Below are 14,051 nucleotides of genomic sequence, written 5' to 3' on the forward strand. Positions count from 1 at the left end.
AATAATAATGCAACATATGCTAGTTAAGATTGATACTAATGTCGCGTCACCCGACAGAGCGTGATCCTTGGACGTCAAGTAGTTCAATAGGTAATTGGAGCGGCGGACTACGATCTACAGCCGTCATCCAACACGGATCTAACGTGGGCCGGGATCTCCTTGAGATCGCCGCCCATTACTCGCTATTGCAGACACACAGTCCGCGACTCTTGCTAGTTAGTCACTTTCGTACGCAATCGCGGCGCGTGCTCCCGTGACGTCGTGATCTGACGCCGCGAGCAAAGCCGCGATTATGTCACGATGGTATTTAAGCATTTAATGTAGACGTGAAGCTCTGTAGAAGGACTCTCGGGAGGACTGTCGCTACGCGCGTGGGCGAAGAGATTGCACTCGACTTAATCGCAATGACTTCCGAACTTTAAAACGAGCGCCCACGCGAGTCCTCCGAATCGTATCGATCGAATATACCACGCGATTTCACCGATCTCTAATCGAAACGGATGACTCGCGTCAGCGAATCCTAATTTGGGCGTACGAGTAAATTCACATCTCTTAGTCAACACACTTAAATCGGATGACGTTTATTTCGCGGAAAGAAATAGGATTTGTCGGACGAGAGTTTTTTTTACTTTCTCCTCTTTTCATCGGCATTATACGTTTCTATTGGACTTGGTCATATTAAATGTTTGCGTTATCGTATTTGCGTTTCTGGTATTTCTTAAGCGAGAGCACAGCCCACGAATTGTTTGAAGAATCCTTTCGACGAGAAGATATTAACGAAGAATAATCCCTGATGTTTTTTGAAAGAAAATATTTAGAAATATTCATAATCTTCCGCTTTCAAGGGAACCTGTTTCGAAATTATGACGTAATATATGTCGAAATTTTCACGTTGTTTGCAGAATTCAATCGGCAGGTTCTCGTTTCGTTGTACTTATATAATAAAGAAATAAAAGAACGGACGAAAACGCATAACATTACGAAGCGCACATTCGGCGTCACGTTTCCGGTTATCGACGGTCTTCCATCGACCGAGGAGTGAAACGTTTATGGAAACGCGCCAGCGAGCGTCGGGCTTGCCAAGATCTCGCGTCGATATTTAAAAGAACGCGAAGTAAAAGTGGGCGTGGCGACTTTGAACGGATTGTCTTTTCTTCTTACGTGCAACGGGGTGTTCCGATCAAGCTCGGTACGCGGATTCGCTGCATTCTACAACGATTCATCAACGAAAAAAAAGGAGTTTCTATATAATTTAAGGAAAGCTTTTTCGATAATCACATTCGAAATAATGGAATTGATAAATTTGTCAGAAAAGGGGTTTCAGTTTCTTTATTTATTTTAATATAATTTTTATGGGATATATTTTTATGATAACTGGAAACAATAAATAAAAATTGGAAAAAATAAATAAATCTAATTTATGTATCTTTCTTTCCCATAGAGGAATATTCGTAGTCATTAAAATTTGCATACTGTTGAATATATACATGTGTTTTTATGGCATTCTCTAACTGGGACACAGATAAAAAAGTTAACTGTGACGGCTTGAATTTTGGGATTTGATTTCGTGTCTTGTGCAAAGTAATATGTGCTAACAATAAAAAGTTCCGTGATAATAAACGGTGGCACTCGGTTGTTTTCTATGGCATGTATTAACGACACACGTTTCGAGGCTCCTGTCGTGGAAACTTAAGCTACACGTAAACGCCAAGTTTAGCGTAATTGTCAATTATTATATGTTACGTAACGCCGGGATTGCCGCCTCTTGAATGGGTTAACGACATTAGATCCGTCAGCCTCTCATCCAGAAAGCGATCCCACGACTATTGTCGGTACAGTGACATAACGTTCTCCGAAACCGCCGTGAAAGACACCGTCATACTTAAATACCTGTATTACCGCACTTTTTGTTTATCTTCGACGTCGTCTTTCAATGCCATCGTAAAATATTTTTGCTTTAAAAATTGGTTATATTGCGTTATAAATTTTAAATACTTTATCGTAAGTAAAAAATTTTCCCCTGGCATTTCTCTCTTTCCCTTTTGCAGTTATAAAACGCAATTATCCACTAATTAACAGGATATTCATTAGCCAGAAAACGTTTGCAATTTACTTTTCTTCTCTATTTCAGTCGTTTTCTACACTTTCATGCTCGATGCTATTTCTGCCGTAATTAAGAAACTTTCGAGAGCAACATTAATATCTGATACGAGAGGAGAGAGACTCAAATATCAGTCGGACTTACTTCTCCGTTGACAGTTCGAAAAACTAAGCAACGACGCGCGATTAGAGAGAAAATATCGTACGCGTATTCCGTCGTTGTATGCCTGAAAATCGCTCGAAAGCCGTCCAGCTGCTTTCTCGCGAGAGGCTCGTTTGTCAAATTTCCACTGACGAACGCGTCGATCCGAGCATTAAGAATCCGCGGTCGTTTGGCGCGCCGATGCGGTTCAGCAGTCACAACCAGACACCTTTCTCGGATGTGTCGTGCGCCAACAAAGGATTACATAACGCGCCGCATATCTTTGTAAATCACACGCGTGTACGACGCGGCACGTACGGGAGAAAGTGTGTGTACATATTACGGATGCTATTAATCCGCGCCTACCCGAAACGACGGCGAGAGCCGCGTATTCTCGATTATACATTATCCCCTCGCCCTTCGACTTCAGTACTGTCGAGTCAAGCGCAAATCCATAATCCATCAACCGGTTTTTTCAAACAGAACTATTAATGATGGAATCGCACGATAAACGTTACCGTTTTGAGCGAGTATTTTCTACAATGTTATTAAACGTTATATCAGCTTCGCCTCCACGCGAATTACATAACGAAAATAAATTTAGAACAATTGCGTTTAAATCTAATTTAAGCGATTACACTTAAGATGAATATCGTACATTCGTTATGCAGGCGTATTTTATGCGAAAAAGAGAAGGAACAGAAGTTTGATATATATATTTTTAGATTAAATATATAATAAAATAAACTGAAACTATTGATTCTTTAATAGCATTGCGTAATAAAATAAAAAAGAGCGACCTTTTATTCGAACTATATCCAGCCAGATGTTGGTGCAATATTTTTTCTTATAACATGAAAATTTTTAGTAATAATGTTTCTATATACAATAATGTAATTCTATAACATAAACAGATATATTTTAATTTGTATTCTGTAAAAATGTGAGCGAATGTGAGGTAAAAGAAAGCAAAAGAATCAAAAGTCGCCCGGGTTAAGATATCTCATTCGTTCAAGGTGAGCTATCTTGCACGCAGTCGAAAGAAATAATTTTTTGTGTTTACTCACCACCAGAAATGCCAGCGCGAACCCCCTCCAGTCCATGGCTAAAATAAAAGAGAAAGTCTTATTAATAACTGGGTCGAACTCGCGCAAGGTACGATCGATCGCGCAAACATCGTCTCCGTCGCACGAGAGGCGGCAGATTCGAAGATTCGCCGCTTCTTATCAAGCTTGCATGCTCGTTCGAAAAATATCCCTTATCGATACTATTCGCGGCAGTTAACGTCATTAATTAACAAATTTATTAATATAATTTAGTCTCTTCTTAAGAAAACATCTTAAAAACGTTATATTTATTAAGAAATTATTAAATATTATAGTAGAATCTGTACATAACACAATATTTCCAAGTATTTTATTATATATAGTAATAAAGATGTGTGACGGATTCTGAAGTTCCGTTTTTCGAATAAGAAACTCCTTGTATTATGTTATGTTATCAGAATAAGGGTACGGATGCTTTGTGCATTTATTTATTTAAAACACACTTTAAAAGACCTAACAGTGAAACAGTTTCGTTCCGCAAACCGGATCATTCTTTCTTTATTACCCTGTCGCTCTCTCTATCGACCTTGAGCTCGTTTCCAATTGTACCCCCATATCCTCTATCCTCATACCAGTTCTATCTAATCTAATACAGAAAGGGGGGCCCGTGCAGAAAAACACCTAGCGCATTCCTCCGTTCTATAACTCAGTTTGGTACACGACGATATAGCCTCTCGCATTCCTCCCTCGCCCCATTCCACGAATCGCAGTCCGGAGTAGCTGCGGCCGGGCAAAAAAAAATAATCGCGGCGCTTCCCCGCATCGTGACGTCACCCCGAGCGAGGGTTAAGGCCAATCTCGGCGTCGAGGTAGCCGGTGAACGTTTTCAGGCGGGTTAGTATCGCCGAGCCCCCCGCTCCGTTCGGGTGCAGGCGCTCGCAGCCCGTCGAGAAAGCGACACGCTTGTTCGCGAAGGCGGCGGCGGCGGCGGCGGCGATGCACGATGCAACGTTCACTTTTTAGTACACCACGATAGGCAGCGGCGACGGCGGTGGAGCACGCGGTCGACCTCGACCACCACCGGACCACCATGGTCGGCTATGGGCGGCCGTGCGGCCGCCATTTTCGCGCGCCAAGCCCTTTTTCGATGGCCTGGCGCCGGATGTGTATCGCGGCGTGATTTACGAGACCGCCGGAGATCGACATCACGGCGAGGATGTGCCCGTGGTCCCCGCAGCTTCCACCTTTCTTGCGGTACGGGGAGGAGAGGACACACCGGTCGGATCGGCGATCGCGGCCAGGGACGTGTCCCTCGTGGCGCGCGATTCCTCGCGTGGTGCGAGAAAATATTTTTCTTTAAAAAACGCAACGTGCATCTTCCGAGAGAGATAAAAGAACGAAATGATGATATATTGATAGCAGATTATTACCGAGAGGAAGACTGTTGTTATTATTATATTTAAAATTATTTAAAAAATAAATTATTTGCCTCTCTTCTACTGGCATAGTTTATAAAATCTTTTTAAAAACATCTTATAGATACATCAATAGAGTCGTATACCAACAAGATCGAATGATTTGAGCAACGAATGCGGACGGGTATCTTGACAGCGGAAACAGCTGTCGCGCAGGTGATTTAAAGTGTCGGTTCGTCTGCGGGAGAATCACTAATCGAAATATTCAAGGACAGTATAATGGTATTTATGTGGGAATTCCACACCTGTAAATTTTCTTCTCTCTTTCAAAAAATTACGGGGAAAATAGTAGTAACTTATGTATTGCATTTTTCATTAAGACTCGAGTTGTTTTTAAACATGAATCCAGCTATATTTACGTACACGTATTATCTAATATTTCCATTATTCGTAAACATATTACAATTCAGCGTAATGTATTGAATAAATATTATTTAGAAATAATAATCATAACAGAAATAATACGACCAAAAATTAGTAAAGGTGAAACGATTAACCCTCAAATGTCACCCGGGGTCCAGCGGACCCCAGACCCTTTAGAATGATATATTTTTAAATGTTCCCGCCAAATATGGAGCTCATATTTATTTATTTATTATTTATTATTTTTTTGATTTTGGAGCCAACATTTTAACTGTTGGCGATCTTAATTTTTTATACTATGTTGAAATTGAAATTTTAACAATATAAGCATTTTATTCTCTTTTCTAAGCCTTGAACAACATTGAAAATAATTTTCATAACTAAATATCAAAAAATCAATAAGTAAGGAGACATTTTTCATGCTGGGGTCTTTTAGACCCCATGTGTCATTTACGAGATTCTTGAGAGGTGTGGCATTTAAGGGTTAATTAATATAAGAACATTTTGGCTGCCGGATCTGTGCCAGATATCTGTGCTAAATATAGCACAAAGCGTTAAAGTCACCGGAAACGTCGATGCCTGCACGCCAAGGTGCGCAAAATGAAGAAATTTCCGGAGACTTCAATGCCGCGGTTTCTACAACGATATATAAGTCTGCATTTTTCCTCCTCGCCCCATTCCACGAATCGCATTTACCCTCAATTGCATAACGGGAAAATTATCGTCTATTCTACAAGTCAACACTATAAACACGTATTCGTTTGGAAAATAAATCGAGCATTTGCAATCACTTTGTTGCGCACCATAAGCCCACTCTAACTTCGCTTTCCATATTCATGATAACTTCATAATATAACTTTGTAATATTTATCCGACACGGCTTCGTAGAATCTGAGCCTTGATACTTACATATTTGGTTAAGGCTCGCCCACAACGCGATGAGCTCGAACAGGCGAAACCTTGGGCCCGTTTCCGTTGCATAACGTTTAATGTTTAATGTTTAATGTATTGAAATGGTCGTTAAAGCGACATTATCTATCCGGCCATTAATTAATTATTGCGCATACCTTTCGGATATTCGTTTATCTAGGGATGCTATCAATAATTTCGCAAAGTTATTTTTATTATGTCGAAGACTATGCCAAATTGTCAAAATTTTTATCGATCGATATAAACAATATAATTCCTTTAGAACAGATTTCTTTCTGTCTGATTTTATAAAAAGTTTGACTTTATGTAAAATCGAAGAAATATATGCGAATTAGATAGCAACATTTATAAATAAAAAAATAAATAAAAGATGTATCTTGACATATCTAAAATGCTGTGTATTATTAAGGAGGTTGTAAAGAGAATTAGAAATGTTGAGAATTGCATAAAATTTAAAATATAAGCTTTTTTATAAATAAGTATATTATAATGTGCATCAGATTCACAATTAAATCAGGGTATAAATTGATAGAAATATAAAATTAATCTTCATTATTTCTTAACTATTTAATAGCGGATATGTTGCTTTATACTCTATCTTTTAATCACTTTAATCGAGGTAGCCATTGCAAGCGCCGCCCTTGAACATCCGCCGACGTAATCGTTGCGGGATTTTTTCAAGAAATACCGCGCCATAATTTAGATCCGATATTTAACCAATTTTAAAAAATTAAGTAATCAAAATACTTTGTCGAAGCGCCTGGAAGATCTAAGGTCGATTTAATATTCTGTTATTCTGTAAATCAGTGAATCAGAACTCTGCGACGATTTAATATTTTAATGTTTCAGTTCTTTTATTCGTTTTATTATAAACATTCGTAATTATAAAGTATTCATCACGTGGATATGAATCGAACGAGCATGCAAGTTAATCGCACTAATAAATATCTCTATTATAAAGTGCAAATCATAATTTGCTAAATTAATATAACATTGCCATTAATAAAATAAGAAAGTATAATATTAATTTTTATAATTAATATAACTACTTCCATAATTTTCAAAAAATTTGATAATTGAACAGACATCCTACAATTTAAAATAATTTTTACAATATGACTACCTAATCTTAAAGACATTTCATAATTGAAAAAATATCCCATAATTCGAAACAATATCTAATTATACATCTAATTAGCCTAAAATCTAATTCGAGATTTTTGCGGACAGTAGTAGCTGTGCAATAATAAATGATTCTTACCTGCTGCACCTTTTTCTCCCGAATCTCCCGAGAACAATTCCGGATTACTCAGCGCCGCTTAACGCGACCGCTCAACACCGAGAGATCCCTTTCCGTCGACAGACGGTGTCGAAGAGGCGTCGAAAAGCTCCGCCGTGATAACGTCCTCGAATCAATCCGGCGTGGGCGATCTCTCAGCCGCGACGGATCGTCGGCGATTTTGTCAGGTGTCGAAAACGCGTCCTCGCCGGCCGCAGACTCCACCCACCGTACGCCGACATCCCAGAAGGATTGCCACCTCTCAGTTTCCGCACCGCTCCCGAAAATTTCACTAATTTCCCCGCTTCTCGCGAGCTCGGCTTCTCCCACGGGCGTCGAGCTTCCTCTCCCCGATCGTTCCTCCAAATACCGTACACTTGACGCGCGGCCACGCGCCGATCTCGATCGTTTCTCGTGAAACTAATCAATTTGGCGACGAGCCGATTATCCAAACGTGGCTGCTCCCCCTCGATCAGCTGAATCGTTTGCACAGGCGACGCCGCACGCGCGCGGCGCCGACCTTTTCGAACGGCACCCTCCTCGCGCGCGATAGGTGTCCTCCGAATCGTTCGAATTTCAGAGTCGTCTCGATCGGGATCTCGATCGTGCGGGAAAGATCATCGAAAGATTGCGCGTCGACTTCTCCTCCTTCTCACTCGAACGTCAGGCAGCGGAGTGCTGTTCGGCAAACAAATATGTCGAGCGGATATTTTGATATGCCGAGAAGTCGGAGTCGATTACCGCGATCGAGTCGTTGCCGTCCGCGTCGCGAGCGCGTGTCTCTCATCCATCCTTCATCCCTCGCTCGGTCGAAGCCGTCTCCACCCCCCGATCTTTTCCGATCTACCTGTCCTCTTATATTCGTCACACCGCACTACACCTGTCAGGCCCACGGCTCTCCATGGGTCCGATCGAGCGGAGAACGGACGGCGAAGGAACGCGCCACGGAAGAGAAACCCGTAACGACCGACGCCAACCGACGCGAGATTCGAGACTGACTTCACTTGACGACTTGACTGAAACTTGAACGGCCGTGTTCGGTTCGGCTCGCGGCGCCGCACTTCGGGCTTCCTCGTGGGGCGCGCGCGCGCGCAGTGCGCGTCGCTCACACGGGAGCGTGGGAGGGGAGAGAGGAACGGCCGGGCCGAGTCGGACGGAAACGAACGATCGAACTGCGCGCGAGAGAGAGAGAGAGAGAGAGAGCGCGAGGGATGATCGCATTGAACGGAGATAAACTATCCAATCGCGCGAGAGAGAAACACTCGTCGAAAGAGAGAGAAGAGAAAAAGAGATAGAGATAGAAAGAGAGATATGCCATTTTGAGTCTCGAAAAGAACAAAGACAGCGATAAGGCGATCGAGAATTGGTGGGAGTGATAAGAGCAAGAGAGTTCTGCATGAGAGCCGCTTTTCAAAGAAAGGAAACGAGAGGGAGAGAATAAAGAGAGTGGAGTATATTTGTGGAATAGAAAGAGGTAGCGAGAGGGATGTGGGAGCGAGAGAGAATACGGGAGGGTCGAAGGGAGATAGCTACAGCGCGACCGGTACGGTAAACGACCGAGATAGATGATTGCCGATAAGACAGAGATGGAGCGCGATATAAATGTTAAAAGAGAGAAAGAAAGGAGAAAAAGGGGTAGGCGCGTACGCGAGAGAGAAAGAGAGAAAGAGGAGAGAGAGGGTAGAGAAAGAAAGGAGAGATCGCATCTCTCTGTTTCTCGTTCGATCAGCGAACGTCACGCAGCTACGTCGCGTCGCGTCGGGCGAAAAGATGCTGCGCGAGCTCGAGGGGTGGGAGGATGGACGAGAGCGAAAGAGGAAGACGGAACGAGCTTACGTCATCGTTTGAATTGGTCGTACCGTGTCTCGTCGCCAGCGGTGGTCCCTCCGCGCGGTGACCGAGAGAGGGTATTTCTCTCGATTATAAAATTGCTTGCCCCGATTAGAGCGATTCCCTCCTCTCAATCTTTCTGAGGTCGAACGAGTTCCGGTCTTCATTAAACGCCGATACTTAGCCGACCTCGCGAAATGTCACTCTAGCTGTTTCGTCAAGCAGCAAGTTGACGTTATTTGTCGTCATTTTGACGTCAAAATGATATCTTTCACGACTCATTCTCGTCTCACTTCTGTTTCTGACACACTGGGACTGATAGGATAGTTTCTAAAAAATAAATCAGTCCGCATTTTGATAAGCTCACGCGATTAATTCTCGATTCAAAATAATGATCTTGCGCGGCTGTTCTTCCGAAAACGTTCGTGCTCCGATTTAGGTGAAACTTTGTGAATAGGTTCCTTTTAGATAAAATAGACATACCTATATGTCTTTTTTATCTAAAAGTAATCTATTTACAAAGTTTGACCTAAATCTGAGCATGGACGTTTTCGGAAGTTTCGCCTTAATTTTAAATTCAACATACTTTGCAGATTTTTTTTCTTTTTTTGATGATCAAGTTTTTTAAAATGAGATTTTTTCATTACACAGTATTACATAATTTTTTTTTAACTAAAAAATCTATTTTAGACGATCTATATAGTATCTATTAGATTTCAGGATAGAATTTTATTATAAATATTTTAAATAGTTTTAAAATCTTACAAATACTTTAATTACTTAAATACAAATGTGATTACGTTTATTAAACGTAAACCGTCTCTATAGTGCATGATATAACTTTTTCACGAAAAAATTAGCGTTTAAATTTTCTAAACTTGTATTTAAATTTCTTTTATAACATTTTTTAATATGTATAAATACAGAAAATTATTTTACTGAAAAAAGGTATTTTCTCATATTACCAATAAGATATTTCTATATTAGCATCATGTATCTAATAATTTACAATTGTTATGTAAACATAATGTATAAACAATACGTAAACATATGATCTTGAAATTTACCACACAAGCTTGGGTTTATCCTCACGCTGTTTATTATCGGGAAACAGATGGCAGCGGTGCAGTGTAGTGAAAAAAGGAAAAGAAGGAAAATTGTTCAGAGATAATCAGCGACAATTACGAAACTTCGTTACGAGTATACATTCGCTCGGTTTTATTTCAAGAAGCCATTCTTTTCGATGTCTGGTGAATATCCTGCCCTAGAATTGAATCTCGCCCTTAGAATTCTCAGAAACCCCCGTCGCAAATTGTCGCAAATGCCGTGCGCTCGTTGCATCAAATTCTCCGGAATATGACACGAGTAAACGCGATCGATCGATGCGACCACGATGCGGCATCACGACCGGCACGGCCAGTTTTTTTTTCGATTGAGATTATCTCGGCGAGCTCGGTAGGGCATAGACTGGCATGAACTTGGCATAGTTTATACCAGTTTACGCTGATTTGATACACGCGTGCACGATAAGGCACGACACGACAATACACGGCCGATAACGCGATTGCATGAATTAATTAACACGATGAGCTTGTCGTTATTCGATTAGGAGCGACGAGAACGCGCGCACTCCCTTCCACTCCCTTCTCCTCGAGATAGTGTCGCTAGAGAGAATGTCTAGGATTTTCTTATCATTTCTTATCATGTGTTTCACGATGAGCGTTCTGTGGCCGATTCTACTTACGGCGTTTGTCTTTACAGTCGCGAGGACTGAAGGAGAATCGAACAATCGGCCCATTATCGGTAAGTCGTTCCAAAGGAATTCACGTAAATCGCCAATGTACCTTTGGTCTCGTCGCGAAAAGGGAGAGGTTAGGGTTCGCCGAGAGACGAACGTCTCCGAACTCCGAGCTCTCTCCCTCCTGGGCTGCGTTCGGAAACGTCACCCGGGTATACTCCTTTCTCCTTCTAACTCGCTGAGATAGAAAGAGAAGGGAGTATACTTGTGTGCACTCGGGTGACGTTTTCGAACGCAGCCCAGGTGGAGAGAATTCGGTTTTTTGTGCGAAAAAAAAAACGAATCGAATAATTGTCATGGAGATTATCAGAAAGTCGCCAAAGTCGTTTTGTCTGTATTTTTATACGGTAGAAATAATTACTCAGACGCACCAAAAATAAAAATCTGCACTATCAGCGAGATAGCTTTCGACTTTCTTACATTCCGAAACTCATCAAGAAAAGGACTGTCCACGCCCATGTGTGAACCAATCGGCAATCTCGTTTGCATGTATATATTTCATTTCATTAATCTCATTTATCTAATTAATGGCATATTATTCTCATTATTCTGCCGTTAATGAAGAGAAAATATGTAATATACATGATTACCGAATTGGGATTTATTAAACTCCAGTTAATTTAAGAATCGTAATAATAACATTAAACTTTTTAAAATATATTAATTATAGTACCCTTCATTTTTTTTAGTAACGTTAAATTAAAAAGAGGCGATTTATAGTCTGATCTTTATATTCAACCAAAAATAAAGAAAGAGAGAGAGTATCTTTTATTTTATATATCTTTCGCGCTAAAATAACATTGTGCCTCGTTTGTTCCTTCAAGGTATTCTGACGCAGGAGATAGATTATAAATTAAATGAGAAGTTTCCCAATCAGTATCACAGCTACATCGCCGCGTCGTACGTGAAGTTCGTGGAGGGTGCTGGCGCTCGACCCGTCCCGATTTGGTAATCACAAATATTTCTGTCATTATCCTCGATCATCGACTTGATCAGCTTAAATGCTCTTCTCCCTGCAATCCAACTTTAAAAAAAAAATCAACTTTGTAACAAAACTACATTATTTAGAACAGGACATATTATGAATTCGTCACAATTAATGAATAAAATAATTTAATGAGCCTCGAAATTAAGCAAGCAATGCTTATCGAACGAGTCTTTGGTATAATACAAACGTACAAATAGTTGTAGAAAGTATCTCGGTTTAGATTAATATAATTCATAGATATAAAAGATGCCTCGGTATTATCAGATTTAATTCATGGATACATGGATCAAAACATGACGTAAAACTTTGTATAGGATTGGCAGAAACGATTCGTACTACGAAGATATCCTGAGCAAAGTCAACGGGTACGCAGTATTCTATTACTTTTAAAACATTTCGCTGTTTTTACTTACGCATAATCATTTTCTAAATGCGCATATTTTTCTAGAGTTCTCTGGCCGGGAGGTTCGACGTATTTCTTTCAGAAGGAAGGATACGCCGATGCGGGCGTTGTGATTTACAGGTCACTACAAAATAAAAGATTGTGAAAGCGACTTCAGTTATTCGATTATACATTTTCCTATCTGTTTTGTTGATAGAATCGCGAAGGAGATCAACGCGAGAGGCGAGTACTTCCCGATATTTGGTATCTGCCTTGGCTTCGAGCTCTTGACGTATGCCGCGGCGAATCGCGTCGAGCACAGATCGAATTGCTCCAGTAAAAATCAGCCCCTTCCGCTAGAATTCACAGATGGTAAACACTTCCTTCGAGATATATCAGAAATCACATATTCTCTTCCGCTATTTATTGTTCCGAATTTTTTTTATTCTTCCTGTCACTTTTATCTTTTGCACATAAAATATCGGTGAATTCTTTCCGGATTACAATGTTATATCTTTAACAAAAGCCGCTTAAAGACCCGTTTCTTCAAGAAATGTAAAAGTTTTCTCTTTTTCAGACTTTAGAGAAAGCAATTTGTTTAAGAACGCTCCGCCGGATGTCTTGGGGATCTTGGCCGAGGAGTACGTCACGGCGAATTATCATCGTTTTTGCGTTACGAGGAAGGCAAGCATTTTCCTTAGAAATTATTAGTTGGGAAAACGCGAATCAAGAAAAGCAATCGTGTAATATAAATTGTTAATTCTATAAAGGATCATTACAGTATTAAGTTAACGTGCATATATCGTTTTCCGCTTCTTCAGGATTTACACCGTGTCAATTTAACCGACGAATTTCACGTGTTGTCGCTGAATCGCGATAGAGAGGGTTTGGAATTCGTCTCCACGCTGGAGCACAGGCAATTCCCGTTTTATGGATTGCAATTCCATCCGGAGAAGAACCTTTACGAATGGGTGACCGGGAAGAATATTCCTCACGGGATCAATGCTACTGTAGCATCTCAATACTTCGCCAATTTCTTCGTTAACGAGAGTAAGTGACAATCGGACTTGACTGAATTTTGTTACGCGCGGAGAAGAGATAACATTGATTTTCTTTCTTGCGTAGCTCGTAAGAATTCGCACGAATTTAGGACGAAAGAGGAGGAGGAACGGAGTCTGATCTACAACTACCCTGTTACTTACACAGCGCTGTGGAATTCGTCTTTCCAGCAGTGTTACATGTTTAAGAAAAGCGATCGCAATAGCCTCCTTATAGAGAATGATGTGTAGGACTTGACGTAAGTTTTATTCTTAAAAGTAGGAAACAACACACACGTCGTACCTTTTTCTATGTGACAAGTATCATATCTTCTCTACCCGTCTTGTACAAAAACGACGTGAACGAACTCGACGAACTTTTACTCGCATCGACGCATGACAGACGAAAAAACCACAGTTTGTTAATTTGATGGAATATCGAGTGTCGTTAGTACGATGAGACAGCACTGGGGAAACACACAAACAAAAGAAGATTGGTACGCGTAATTTCCACATTTAACATAACACCAGTGTATATTGTGTCACAACTGGGATACATAATATTACAATGGTGCATAATAAAATTCTATACATATTTTTGTTCTATCTAAAGTAAATAATATTTTTTTTAAATCTTTTTTTTTCCCTCACCACGTTTTTCTCGCTCTGAGCCGAAGCGCC

At 40.6% G+C, this 14,051-nt stretch overlaps 2 protein-coding genes across 2 annotated transcripts in view; one reads left to right on the forward strand and one right to left on the reverse strand.

The window, feature by feature from the left end:
* Positions 1-7,493, reverse strand: part of Pio (zona pellucida domain-containing protein piopio) — a 61,100-nt gene extending 53,607 nt beyond the window's left edge. The window contains exons 1-2 of the mRNA XM_071719820.1: positions 7,318-7,493; positions 3,310-3,347 (exon numbers count right to left, since the gene is read on the reverse strand). Of these exons, the coding sequence (XP_071575921.1) occupies positions 3,310-3,345 (36 nt within the window). The 5' untranslated portion in view covers positions 3,346-3,347; positions 7,318-7,493. The remainder of the gene's footprint in view (positions 1-3,309; positions 3,348-7,317) is intronic.
* A 3,183-nt stretch (positions 7,494-10,676) lies between these two features.
* On the forward strand, positions 10,677-13,965 carry LOC139781023 (gamma-glutamyl hydrolase A-like). Its single transcript, XM_071719821.1, has 8 exons — positions 10,677-10,968; positions 11,788-11,911; positions 12,266-12,316; positions 12,400-12,474; positions 12,551-12,705; positions 12,911-13,017; positions 13,155-13,383; positions 13,459-13,965. The coding sequence occupies exons 1-8, from the start codon at positions 10,839-10,841 to the stop codon at positions 13,620-13,622; spliced, it is 1,035 nt and encodes a 344-aa protein (XP_071575922.1). The 5' UTR covers positions 10,677-10,838; the 3' UTR covers positions 13,623-13,965.
* Positions 13,966-14,051: the final 86 nt, after the last annotated feature.

Source organism: Temnothorax nylanderi, unplaced genomic scaffold (assembly GCF_030848795.1).
Source record: "Temnothorax nylanderi isolate EJ_2023f unplaced genomic scaffold, tnyl_v1.0 TNYL_tig0311_pilon, whole genome shotgun sequence".
Lineage (NCBI taxonomy): Eukaryota > Metazoa > Arthropoda > Insecta > Hymenoptera > Formicidae > Temnothorax > Temnothorax nylanderi.

Coding starts and splice junctions, on each gene's coding strand:
- LOC139781023 (XM_071719821.1), top strand. CDS start 10,839: ATGTCTAGGATTTTCTTATCATTTCTTATCATGTGTTTCACGATGAGC. Junction 11,912..12,265: donor GCTCGACCCGTCCCGATTTG/GTAATCACAAAT, acceptor AACTTTGTATAG/GATTGGCAGAAACGATTCGT. Junction 12,706..12,910: donor TCCGCTAGAATTCACAGATG/GTAAACACTTCC, acceptor TCTCTTTTTCAG/ACTTTAGAGAAAGCAATTTG.